The sequence below is a fragment of the Megalops cyprinoides genome, chromosome 24 (genome assembly GCF_013368585.1).
Source record: "Megalops cyprinoides isolate fMegCyp1 chromosome 24, fMegCyp1.pri, whole genome shotgun sequence".
Taxonomy (NCBI): domain Eukaryota; kingdom Metazoa; phylum Chordata; class Actinopteri; order Elopiformes; family Megalopidae; genus Megalops; species Megalops cyprinoides.
The window spans coordinates 7,093,452-7,105,470 of record NC_050606.1 but is presented as its reverse complement, the minus strand read 5'-3'; the positions used below and the strand labels follow the sequence as shown (position 1 = coordinate 7,105,470).

At 42.9% G+C, this 12,019-nt stretch overlaps 1 protein-coding gene across 1 annotated transcript in view; it reads left to right on the top strand.

Annotated features, from left to right (window-relative positions):
• LOC118771428 (laminin subunit alpha-3-like) overlaps positions 1 to 12,019 on the top strand; it is an 83,999-nt gene that overhangs the window by 69,779 nt on the left and 2,201 nt on the right. Inside the window, exons 59-75 of the mRNA XM_036519418.1 lie at positions 248 to 463; positions 996 to 1,144; positions 1,267 to 1,429; positions 1,685 to 1,809; positions 2,283 to 2,427; positions 2,709 to 2,816; positions 2,999 to 3,150; positions 3,608 to 3,725; positions 4,098 to 4,238; positions 4,585 to 4,715; positions 5,004 to 5,135; positions 5,896 to 6,031; positions 9,486 to 9,613; positions 10,040 to 10,220; positions 10,659 to 10,814; positions 11,250 to 11,415; positions 11,578 to 11,708. Coding sequence (XP_036375311.1) covers positions 248 to 463; positions 996 to 1,144; positions 1,267 to 1,429; positions 1,685 to 1,809; positions 2,283 to 2,427; positions 2,709 to 2,816; positions 2,999 to 3,150; positions 3,608 to 3,725; positions 4,098 to 4,238; positions 4,585 to 4,715; positions 5,004 to 5,135; positions 5,896 to 6,031; positions 9,486 to 9,613; positions 10,040 to 10,220; positions 10,659 to 10,814; positions 11,250 to 11,415; positions 11,578 to 11,708 — 2,478 coding nt within the window. The remainder of the gene's footprint in view (positions 1 to 247; positions 464 to 995; positions 1,145 to 1,266; positions 1,430 to 1,684; positions 1,810 to 2,282; positions 2,428 to 2,708; positions 2,817 to 2,998; positions 3,151 to 3,607; positions 3,726 to 4,097; positions 4,239 to 4,584; positions 4,716 to 5,003; positions 5,136 to 5,895; positions 6,032 to 9,485; positions 9,614 to 10,039; positions 10,221 to 10,658; positions 10,815 to 11,249; positions 11,416 to 11,577; positions 11,709 to 12,019) is intronic.

The following is a 12,019-nucleotide window of genomic DNA, read 5'->3' as shown; positions in this document are numbered from 1 at the left end:
AGCCCCCGCCCCTGACACCCTGTACCCCTCTGTACCGAAACACTCCCTATCTCTCATTCTGTCCTCTCTCGCTCCTGTCCTGTTCTTTTTTATGAGCCAGCTGGAGATGATCTCCATTTTGTTTGTAGCCATCATCATTCATTCATTCATTCATTCTTTGCTCACACATGGAGCTCTTCAAAGCACGTCTCACTTGGTGCTGCGACCCAACTTAGGATGGTGTCTGTGTGTCCTGTGTCCCCCCTAGATCACGGTGCCCATGAAGTTTTTGGGTGACAGCTACGTGGAACTGCGCACCCCCTCTAACCTGGATGACCTTAGGGCCTACACCTCCGTCTCCCTGTCCCTGCAGAGGCCCAACTCCCCGTCCTCCGACAGCGGAAGAGGCGATGGGGCCCGTGCCCGCCGGCAGACCCCTGTCGATGACGGCAATTTGTTTGTGCTGTATCTTGGCAGCACCGATGTGAGTGTCCTCCCAGGAATGGCCACTAGGTGGCTCCATGTTGTATAAATCCCGTTGTACAGAATCGTACATTACGGAAAATGTGTTGTCACTAATTACAGGCGCTCGAACGCACTTGCAAGAAATGTCATTTACGTTCTTCCACCTGTCTTTGGAAGCGTGAATCATTGAAAAGATGTGTTATTTTACTGCATTTACCTTGTTATATTCTGTATTTTCCTTTGTCCTGTATTTTACTTTATTATTTCAATATTACAAAAGCATTCAATGTGGACTCATTTCTATAAATCACGCCCTTCATACATACTTAAACAAATGGTTATTGATAGTTATTCATAGTTATTAAAATATGTCCATGATCCTTTAATTATGAAGGATCTTATCGGAATTGTCTGGAATATGGGTCGTTATGTGGCCTGGTGTAGTGTGGAGAGTATCAATGGGATGGTCACTTGTATGAGTATGTGCCATGCTTCGGTAAGAGCGTTGTGAGTTGAGTGACCTGACTCGTACTATTCTGTCCCCACCATAGACCTCTAAAGACTACATAGGAATGGTCCTGAGAAACAACCAGCTCTTCTGCATCTACAAGCTGAACGGAGTGGAGTACGAGGTCGAGACCGATTTCATCACCAAGTCCGAGTCAGAGCCGTCCTACTTCGACAAAGTGGACCTCATGAGGTATCCCGCCAGCGGGCTTCCCCGCCGCCAAATTGTGGGACCGGTGGGGTCAGCCGGTCTCCCGGGGAGGGTGGGGTCTGTGATGCTAACGTGTGCCTTCTGGTGTTCCCCGGTTCTCTCAGGATTTACGAGGATGTCAAAGTTAATCTGACAAAGTTCTACACGTCGAACAAACCCTCCCCTACTGTGTCGTACACAAATCGTGGAGATCCAATCCGGAACCTTCTCAGTCTGAAGCCAGAAGAAGTGGTCTTCTACGTGGGCGGATACCCCGATGACTTCACTGTAAGCAAGTGCTTCGTTCTGAAGATGCTTTTTAATTATTAGTAATAGTACTGGTAGTGGTAGTGGTAATGATGATAATTATATGACTACTAATACTAGTCCTTCTTATGATGATGACACTGTTGTATTCAGAGTAATAGTAATATGTTGATATAACACCTTTCATTCAGCAACAGCTAAAAATGGTTCCTTAACATAGTTATGGCTGAAATTCGAAGCAAATGTCTCAGTGTCATATTTGTGTTTTTCTGCCAGCCTCCCAAATTACTCAACTACCCAAAATATAAAGGCTGCATTGAAATGTCCACATTCAATGAGAGGTTCATCAGCCTATACAACTTCAAGAAGGTTGTTAACGTTGGTCAGACGCCATGTAAGAGGTGAGTGTGTGTGAACTGGGAAAAGCCATACAGTAACTCTCACACAGGAATCTGAATATGCTTGCTTAAGAAGCCCATGAACATCAAGAGGGACAAAGGCTTCTTTAAGGACCTCTGTCATTAAATTTTATTACTAAATTTAAGCATATATATAATATAGATTACAGTTAATGGAGTCCAAAGTGCTGGTCTTTTACACACTTTTCGTGTGTATGGTCATACCAGTGTGATTAGCCCTTTTGCACGTACGGTCAAACCGGTGTGATTAGAGAACTTGATTGGACAAATTCTAGCAAACTTAGCACTGAGAAAACTGTGATTTTACATTACAAAGTATAGCCAATTGCGGTGGTGAAAACTAAGAGAAGCTTAACAACGCTAATGAAAACATAACGAACCATGTAACATAACACTACATAGCATAAAATAAGTCAGATACAAAAGGGTTAAAACTTCTTCTCGTCTTTCCCCAGGTACGTCCCGTCAGAGCTGTTCCTGTACTTTGAGGGTAGCGGCTATGCCAAGCTGCCAATAGAAAGGATCACATCCACGCTCATTTTTTCACAAAGTGTCTTCACGCAATCAGAAAACGCAGTGCTTTTGTACATCGGAAACGAGGTATGTGTAATAACAATACTTTTATGTTATTATCACTTTGGGCAAATGTCAAAGTTTTTTTTTTAAGTTTTAAAACAGTACTGGTATTACAGGTTGTTGGAGTATTTGATCTCATGGTTATACTGCCCGTATTTGGCTTTGCTGTAGGAAATATTTAGTGTAATAAACAACAGAAGATGATGTTGTTAAATGTTGATTTATTGATTGTTGACTTGATGACTGATGTTACACGTTGGATCGAAAGTCCATTGTTACAGTTTGCTCTTGTATATTTTAAATAGGACACCTACTACATGGTCACTGTCGAAAGAGGGTATGTCGTACTGCGGGGAAGACAAGGTGACAGAATGCTGGAAACTGTGCGGAGTGCTACAAAGGAATTCCCTCTGGTAAGAATTATGATCGTAAAACACAATGTTAGCAGCAGACTAACAAGAAACTATTCAGCGGTGGTGTGATTTTTTTGTCACAACAAACAGCTGCACTGAGATGGTAATGGTAATCTGCAAACATGTAGTTTAACACGTTTTCTCAAGAAAGTGTTTCTATTCGTTCCTATGTATTCCTACAGGAGAAAGAAGAGGATATTCTCATTATCCTGTCAAGCTCAAACAACCTTGTGAATGTTCGCATCAGAGGCAAGAATATAGTATCTTTCCCCTACACCCCTGGACAGTTCAAAACCTATTACCTTGGCGGTCTTCCACTATCATTGAGAGAAAGGTACTGCACTGCTCCTTACTGTACATAACATTACATACATTTACCCAACGCTCTTATCAAGAGCAGCTTCCAGCACGATAGAACATAGGTGTATCCAAGTGTATAAGTGTAAGTTAAATGAGCAACAGTGTCAGACCAGGCTAGCAACACTCACAGACCAGTGAGTGTGAGCATAACACCATTCAAGCCCTAGCACAAGTTCACCTGTGCAACCTGACTAGCTTGTCTGATGTATGTCCAGACTGCAACAGGTGACACATACTCACTTAGTGTAACTGTAGAGTGTCTACCTTCAAGGTCACTTTGCATGTGTGGACCAAGGATGCATTTTCTTCTTACACATGCATTGATTTCCTGTGTTACTTGTGGTGCTATAGCGGTAGGAGAGGTGGCCTGCCCTATGTGCGTGACCTAAAGTGATTTCCCCTTGTGTTTGTGCGTGTGTGTGCTCTCTCAGGCACAACATTACCACTCCACCGCTGAAGGGATGCGTGAAGAATGTCAAGCTGGGCGGCAGTTACCCCACGTTCGAGGAGAAAGTGGGCATCAGCCGAGGCTGTCCGACAAACTTCCTGGTAGGCCTTACCATTACAAATCTTTACGCGTTTTCCAGTCCTCTCTGATCGGAAGCTCTGCAGAGATGTTCCTTCCCAAACAGTAAATGTGCAGCTAGTGGTATTATAACGGTCTCACGATTAGCCTTGTATTCACAATGCTGTGACAGTCTTCACAGGGTAGATTATCTGCATCTCATCAGCAATGCCAAGTTTAGCAATATTGAGGCCGTCCCGTCAGTAAAACTGCGCTCGGCAGTATTTAGACTGTCCGTCAGTTACACTGTGCTTGTCAGTGCTGTGGCTGTCACATCAGTGAAGCTGTATTGTGACCGTACCAGGCGTAGAGCCTAGCAGCACTAGGTTTTCAACAAGGCACCCTTTGTCCTGCAGGCCTCGCGCAAAGCTGAGTTCAGCCTCGGCAGTTCCCTGTCTACACCCTCAACAGACTTCAGTCTGACTGGCGACGTGTCCATCTCCCTCGGCTTCAAGAGCACAGAGAAAAACAGCCTACTGCTGAAGAACAGCCAAGCGGTCAGTCTCTCTCCGGTTCCTCTGTTGCTGGTCTTTGACACAAGGGTTTCTCTCCTGTTTCTCTGTTCCTGTCTTTAATGTGCAGGTCTCTCTCTGGTTCCTCTGTCTCTGTAACATGTTACGTTTTTATAGCCATTAGATACTTGTATTTTTTTATGCTCACTTTATGTCAGGTTCATTTAAAAGTGAGATTTATTTGACAGGAACAAGTTAATATCTGGCCAGCTAAAGCAAATGCAAATGCTTAGTTGTATTGAGAGTATTGAACAAAACTTTTTTTTTTTAGAAACAAAACATAACTGTATTTTGACATGAACTCTCTAATTCATCTTTCCATCTCCAACAGGGCAGTGGTATTGAACTCTCCTTGCAAAATGGCCTTCTGCTCGTCAAGTTCAATGACAAAACATGGAAGTCAACTAAGTCATACGAAGATGGTGAATGGCACTATTTGACAGTCACCAAAACAGGGCAAAGGTAGGAAGACCGAAATGATAGTGTCTGATTCCTTAAAGTATCTAAAGGACATGTGAAGGGTCTCCCGGTAAAACAAACTTAGCTAGCAGCTAATCTGCAAAAGTCCGTTTTTGGTTTTGTTTGTCAGAGACCATGAAGGGGATTGGCTAATGCATTTTCGTTTCTCCTCATCTCAGAGTCCATATTAATATGAAACTCGCTCACTTTCTCTCTGAATACAATAAAAAAAAACTTCAAATTACACAACAGACACAAGTTACCTCATGTGTTGTCGTTGTCTTTTTTCAGCCTTCAGCTGTGGATCGACGAGGAGGAGGAGGGACGGCTGAATGACCTCACACCTGTTAGCTCCGATGGAGGAGACATCATCCTGGGCAAAGACACCTTCAAGGGCTGTCTCACTAACCTTTACATGAGGAGGTCAGCCTCTAAGAATCCTCTTTTTATTTAGACACAAGTTCAGGTCCTCTGATATGTATGGATTTCAGGTGCGCTGCAGTATGTTAGCAATCAAATGCCTCCCATTCAGGCAAATGTGCAGCTCTACCTATGTGAACGGCATCTACCCAGTGTCATTTAGCATATAGAAACACAGAATCTTATAAGTAGCTGATTCCTGTAAACAGAGTATTTCATATTGACTGCATTGACCTTCTTTGTCATGATGGTTTGAATCATTGTAAGAGAGATGCTTGAAGTATACAGTACCAGTCAAAAGTTTGGACACACCTGATTAAAATAATGGGAAACGTGCATTCAGGGGCATTTTAATATAAAGACTTATACTTAGATGCTTGAAATTTGTTTCTTAGACAATGTATAAATAGTGAAGTTGATGCTTATGTATGAATTTCTTTCCCAAAAAATTAAATATTTTTAAAAATATTTTTGACTACTTTGAAGAATCTAAAATATAATTTTTGATTTTTTTAACAATTTTTTTGGTCTCTGCTTAATTCCATTTGTATGTTTTGATATCTGTATTTATACTATTTTCCACCTTTTAGAATAATAGTAAAGAAAAACCTCCTGTAAGTATGTGTGTCCAAATGTTTCACTGATACTGTAACACATTCTGTATCATGTCAGATTTGAACAAACATTTTTTTTTTTGGTAGGCAGAGGTGTAGGAATCAGGGTTGTGATGGGCTTGTTTTTAACCTGTATGCCTTTGCCACAGGGCTCTGTACCAGCCAGAGGACCTCAGCAAGTTCACCTCCAGCGGCGACGTGCTGCTGGACGTGTGCAGCGCCGAGCGGCCGCCCCTGCTCATGCTGGCCAATCGCAACCGCACCGCCAGCGCCGGCTCCATGACGGTGGGTGTCACTTCTGCCCGGTAGCGCCATCGCATCGATGGTCTCAGATCAGATGTATCAATCGCTGTTCGATAACGACCTACCCCTCCCTGAACCAATCACGCTTGGCTAGAAAACCTCGGCTCTGTGCTGTGCCTTCTGATCTTTGACTGCTGGCGACTTTGAACAAAAGTTGAAGCCTTGCATATTGTGTGTGCTCACATGTTCGGGGGGGGGGGGGGGGGGTCCTTTTATACAGTGATCGTCCATTTTTTTTGTTTTCTCACAGAATATAGTGTTTGAAGTGGTCTGTGTTTCTAGAATAGCAGTGATTGTTGGATGTTTATAATAATATCTTCTTTAGACACAGCTGGAAACCCGTTCATTTTGAGACTATTTCATCTAGATCATTGGTTTCAAAGTAAATGTAATTATGACGTAAATGTAATGTTGTTATGCTGCTCTGCTTTCAGAGATGAAGAGAAGAAAAGGATATTCAATTCCCCGAAAAAGTGGACTAAAATGAAAATGGTGTCCTCATGTTGACTGTCCAAATATATCTTTTGTACGCTCTATTATTGACTGAAAGTCACTATATATTTATTAATCAATTCTCAGAAAAAAGTGCAGTTTTTAAAAAAAAAAAGTTCTGGCTTCTGTTGTTTTTATTTTTTCTTTTTTTACATTTGTATTTTCTTCAACGACATGGAGAAATCAGAGTTAAAAAAGCAATTCATTAACCGTTGGATGTATTGCTCCAGAGTGAGCAAAGGTTCTTAATTTTAATAAACACAGCATGCTACCTATTGCATAACCTCCCACCAATCACTGCTCTATCTTTCAGACGTTGCACAAACTGAAGCACTTTTCTTAAAGAGTCATACGTAGACATTTCCCCGCTTAGTTTTCCCTTCTTGTGCTCTCCATAGAAATACAGTGTACAGAGAAATAAATAAAAGCTTTCTAATAAAACACTTTGAGGGCCATTCACTATATAGCAGGCTCTTCTGTGACCTGCTCATTTCAGGAACACTAGCTCTTCACTAAAACAATGGAGGTAGCCTGAAAAACACTGAGAGCACTCTGGTAGGAAAAGATATGCGGCGATTAGCAGGCTACATTACATATTATCCATCAATACAGGTGGATACTAATCGAGGCAAGGACCTTATTCAAGGGCAAAACCTCACAGGTCCACCAGAGTTACACCCTGCAACCTTGAGGATACAAGCCCAGTTCCCTAACCACTGCTCCACGATGTCGCCCCCATCTAACTTGCAGAGTATTTTGCAGCCGTGGTTTATTTGGTTTATGCTGTCGTGTTTCGTTTTGCTCATCATCGTGCTCACCACATATTTCTCTCCAGCAAAAGTGCTTTGGTATTGGTGCGTCCCCTTAACTTCAGCTGTAAAAATAGAGTCTGCAGAAGAAAGTTAACTAGAGCACATAATCACATCTGCCCACTGCACTCTGCTTTGAATACGGCAGAGCCAGCTGAAATTCATCCGCTTTTATGAGTGTGGGTGTGTGTGGGTGTGTGTCTGTGTCTTCCATACTCGTAAGGACAGATGCAGGAAATCGCACCAAACATGACTTAAAACAATATGAAACAAAACAAAATAAATAAATAAAATCCAAACAGAAATCTAATGTCAGCATCACAAATAGTGTTTCACATTTTGAAATGTTGCTTCCAGAAATAATGAGAGGCCAGTATGTAAGAGTCAGGATTAAGCGCTCACAAGCATCGAAATCAAAAATAAAGTGTGCATGCATGCGTGTCACCATAACATTCTAATGAATCTGAAGACGCTTCACTAGAAAGAGCAAAAACATCACTGCCCATCCTTTGAAACAGGTCTGACAGTGACTATGCAATCTGCATGCTCTGCCTCAGAATAAATCAGTCTTTCTCCTGGCTAACAAGTAATTACACCAATCACTCCACTAATGCATATCCTACTGCATATATCACCATGGAAATGCCGTCCCATAATGCCCCCTGAGTGCAGCCTCTCAAACATAAAACCGGTTCTGTATGCCATGTGTAATGTACATCCCCTCTGCAGTCTGTGGAATTTGCGTGCAGTATGGAAGTGTAATGGAATCATTCCTCCAAGAATGCAATTACCAATAATGGAGGTGCACCTAACACAGTACTGTGATGTCATGAGACACTAATGGCATGATATTTGCAGGTGTTCCCTCACTAAATAACATAATCGAGTCAACAGCCTGAAATTGAAGGGTGCGTCATTAGCTGGTTGGGTGGAGCACCCATAGACGAAGCTGTGCTCCCTGTTCCAACACAAGCAGCTCTAGAGTAGCATCATTTAGGCAGTGCGTAAAATTAATAAACGACATCTCATACGAGGAATGGGGAGTTAGATTTTTGCACCGGGTAGTGAGCTTAAGATAGATTTGGCCTGCTTGTCAGTAAACAGGTATTATTTAAATGTTTTCATGTTGACTTTAGCTCAAGGCTACAGTTTTTGAAAACTCAAGTCATAAACTGTAATGTGAACATGATGGCATGTTGTAACACCTCCTCTCCCAAACACACACACACACACACACACCTAGCAGTCCTCATCTCCTTATGGAGTGTTGTTACATGCCCAGACATGGTCCCTTTTTGCAGTTGAATTTTCTCTGGATCCTTTGAAACAACACAGTTCTCACTCAACCACACCTTCATCTTGTGCTGTGCTGGTAACTCAGTCAGATGAAACCAGCTGAACCATCAAATATAAACTAAATATAAATATAAAAAGTGAAAACAGAGTGCTTGGTTTGTTTACAACTCTAACATTAATTTTCAACTGAAATTATAATGCGTGTCTCCAGGGATGTTTCCCTAACAGCTGTAACTGTGGGGCTTTTGAGTAGCTTTCAACGTTTTTGCAGATTTGATAAAATGTGTCAGCAGCAGTCCCCGTCTGACCGCATCAGAAAAACAAATTAACAAAAAAAGGACATTTGGTAAATTATAAAATACCATGACATTTTAAAATATCACTACCTCACTGCCTCTTGTCAAGGGAGAACAATGAGTAGCAAGCATGTTACGATCAAAACTCCAACAGGTCGGTTTTGACAGGAGTCTGTGTGGATATGCCCTGACATGCAGTCAGTCCACACCCAGAGACGGAGGTGGTCCTTTTGTTGAATACTTGAACAGATAACAGGATAGAACTAGAAAACCACTGTCTTTTCTTCATGTCTCATTCTGTGTCTATATGGTCTCCTCAATGTTCGCTGCAAAGTGTCATGTACACAGCCATTTAAAGACCAAAGATATGGCTTCGTCCATTTTGGTGCGTTCTGAGAAAGCGGAGTATATGATGACCTAATTACAAGGGGGACAAGATATGTTTTCACCACTTTTTAGCCCCTTAGACCCCCCCTTGTGTCATGTCTCTGTCTGCAGGTGTAAATCTGTGCTGAATGATGTGCCCATCTCTGTGTTGAATAGAAGGAAGAGGCAAGGGATGACCACACCTCTTCATGCAGACTGCCCACCCCAGTCAAACACAGCTACCGTCTCGGAGGGTCCGCCAGCTACCTGAGCTACAGCATTGCCCCGGACACTCTCAAGAACAGGCGAGTCCTCATCCCATCTCCGCCTGCCTTGCCCTCCCCGGTGACCTGTTGGTGACGTCACATGATGAAAATAATGTGACCATGAACCGCAAGAAGAGGGGAAAATGTGGCACCTCCAGTAATCAGTCCTACAGCCTGTTTTTAGACGGTGCTCAGCTATGTGTGGAGCTGAGGTCAGGGAACTGGAAATGTGAACAGGATGTTGCGGGTTCAAATCCAGGTTGGGACACTCCTTTGGTGCTGTGGGAACAGGAACCTATCCTGAACTGATTCAGACCCATGTCAGCTTAGCATGTCACCTGATAATATGTAAAATGGCATCTCTATAAGTCACCTTGAATGAGGCTGTCCTCCGCTAAACGCAGGTATAAAGTAATGTAACGCACCATATGAAGCGCTGGTCTTACGGGCAGCCTTTTGTTCCAGGCCCCACTTCTCTCTGGACGTGAGGACCACCTCGGCGGATGGCCTCTTGCTCTACGCGGCCAGCAGCAGGGGCAGCTCTCACCTGGCCCTCTACATGGCCAAGGGCAGGATCAGACTGTCCATCGGAGGCAAACGGCACATCTTCAACAGGGAGAAGTACAGCGATGGGAAGTGGCACACGGTAAAGCATGTTCTCGTCTTTCCCCGTTCAGAACGTTAAATACATTTTTTGATGCTTAAATAATCTCTACCTCAGATTCTATGTCTGTCTGTCTAGCTATCCTTAATTATTAAACTTTTAAGATATTTCCTATGCAGAGTATTTCCTCTTAGAGGGCGCTAAAGATAAATAATTTCTGCTGTGACTGATGCTTATCATAATTATATATGCCAGCCAGATACTCTAGCTCCAGGACTATACAACTATGTGGACAAGTCAAAACAAATTGCTTGCCACATAAAAAGGCTACATTACATATTGTCCGTAAAAACGAACAAGCAGTTATCTTTCAGGTGAGTGCTTCTTTTTGACAGCGAGGGTACAAAGCCATTTGTGAAGGCCTTCGTCACAGGCACACTGTACTGCTGTTTCAGTCAGTGGTGTCTTCTGTGATCCCAGGTCATGTTCAGCTGGGAGAGGCGGAAATTCCGCCTGGTGGTGGACGGTCTTCGCGCACATGATGGTCAACTGTCCCCCGATGAGGCCAGATCCTTTAGCCTGCAGTCACCTGTCTACCTGGGCGGTGTCCCAGCGTCCATACACACGGAACAACAGGTAACAGTGTCCATGTTTACATACTCACACGGCATCAGGTAACAGCGCCCCCCACTCAAGCACACGTACACACAGAGTAATGCTGTCCCCTTACAAATTACATTACATTATATTATTATCATTTAGCACATGCTTTTATCCAGAGTGACTTACACATGTTACATTTTTTTACATGTTACCCATTTATATAGCTGGATATTCACTAAGGCAATTCTGAATTAAGTACCAGTGCCCGAGTGGGGAATCAAACCGGCAACCTTTCAGAGATAAGTCCTGCTGATAACCACTCTGCTACACTGCCACCAACATGCGCATACACATGCTTGCATATTGTCAAATGTTAAAATGGTTTCCTAAAGATCTTGATTTACTAGATGATTTTATTTGGTATGATTGCAGTGTTATGGTTCTACTGAAGATGTAACTGTGTTTCAGTGGAAGGCGGTCCCCAGGCAAGGCGTGATTGGATGCATTCGTAATTTCAAGATGAACGGCCAGCCCATGACAGAGCCCACAGCCAATCACGGGGCAGCGCCCTGTTTTGACGGACCCACAGAGGAAGGAGCCTATTTCTCAGGAAACGGGGGATACGCCGTCATAGGTGGCCCAGTCCTTCCATATCCCCAGTTTAAATTGATACACAATCAAAGTCACTTGAGTATCCTAAATCAAGTAAATTTGATGATGAGGAAGAACATTTAGGCAAAGTAAATTTTGCTTTTTGGGTGCTCTCATGTCTAACAATTGAGTAATTTGGTTTCAGAGGAGTCCTTCGTAGTGGGCGTGAGCTTTGAGCTGGTGTTTGAGGTTCGCCCCAGAAACCTGACGGGGGTTCTTTTCCACATCGGTGGCAGTCATGGACATCACCTGAGCCTGTTCCTGCGGAAGGGGGAGGTGAGCTGTCTGCCAGCTTTTCAGAACTGTTATGTTGGGTAGGACACTTCCTGTTTGATATCAATGGCTTTTTTTTTTTTTTTTTTTTTTTACAAAAGGATATTTTACAAAAAGGCATTGTTTTCAAAACTGTCTGAATCATCTGCTTGGATGGTTAGAATTCTTTCAGACTTAAGGTCAAGGCCAGACGTCCTATTTGTACAGTACACATAATAACCTTCCCCATAAAAATCTTAGTGATTAAGTAAATCCACGACACAGTGATGGGGACACTGTGTGTTAGGAGTTACGGTCTTTTGAATGAGGTATTA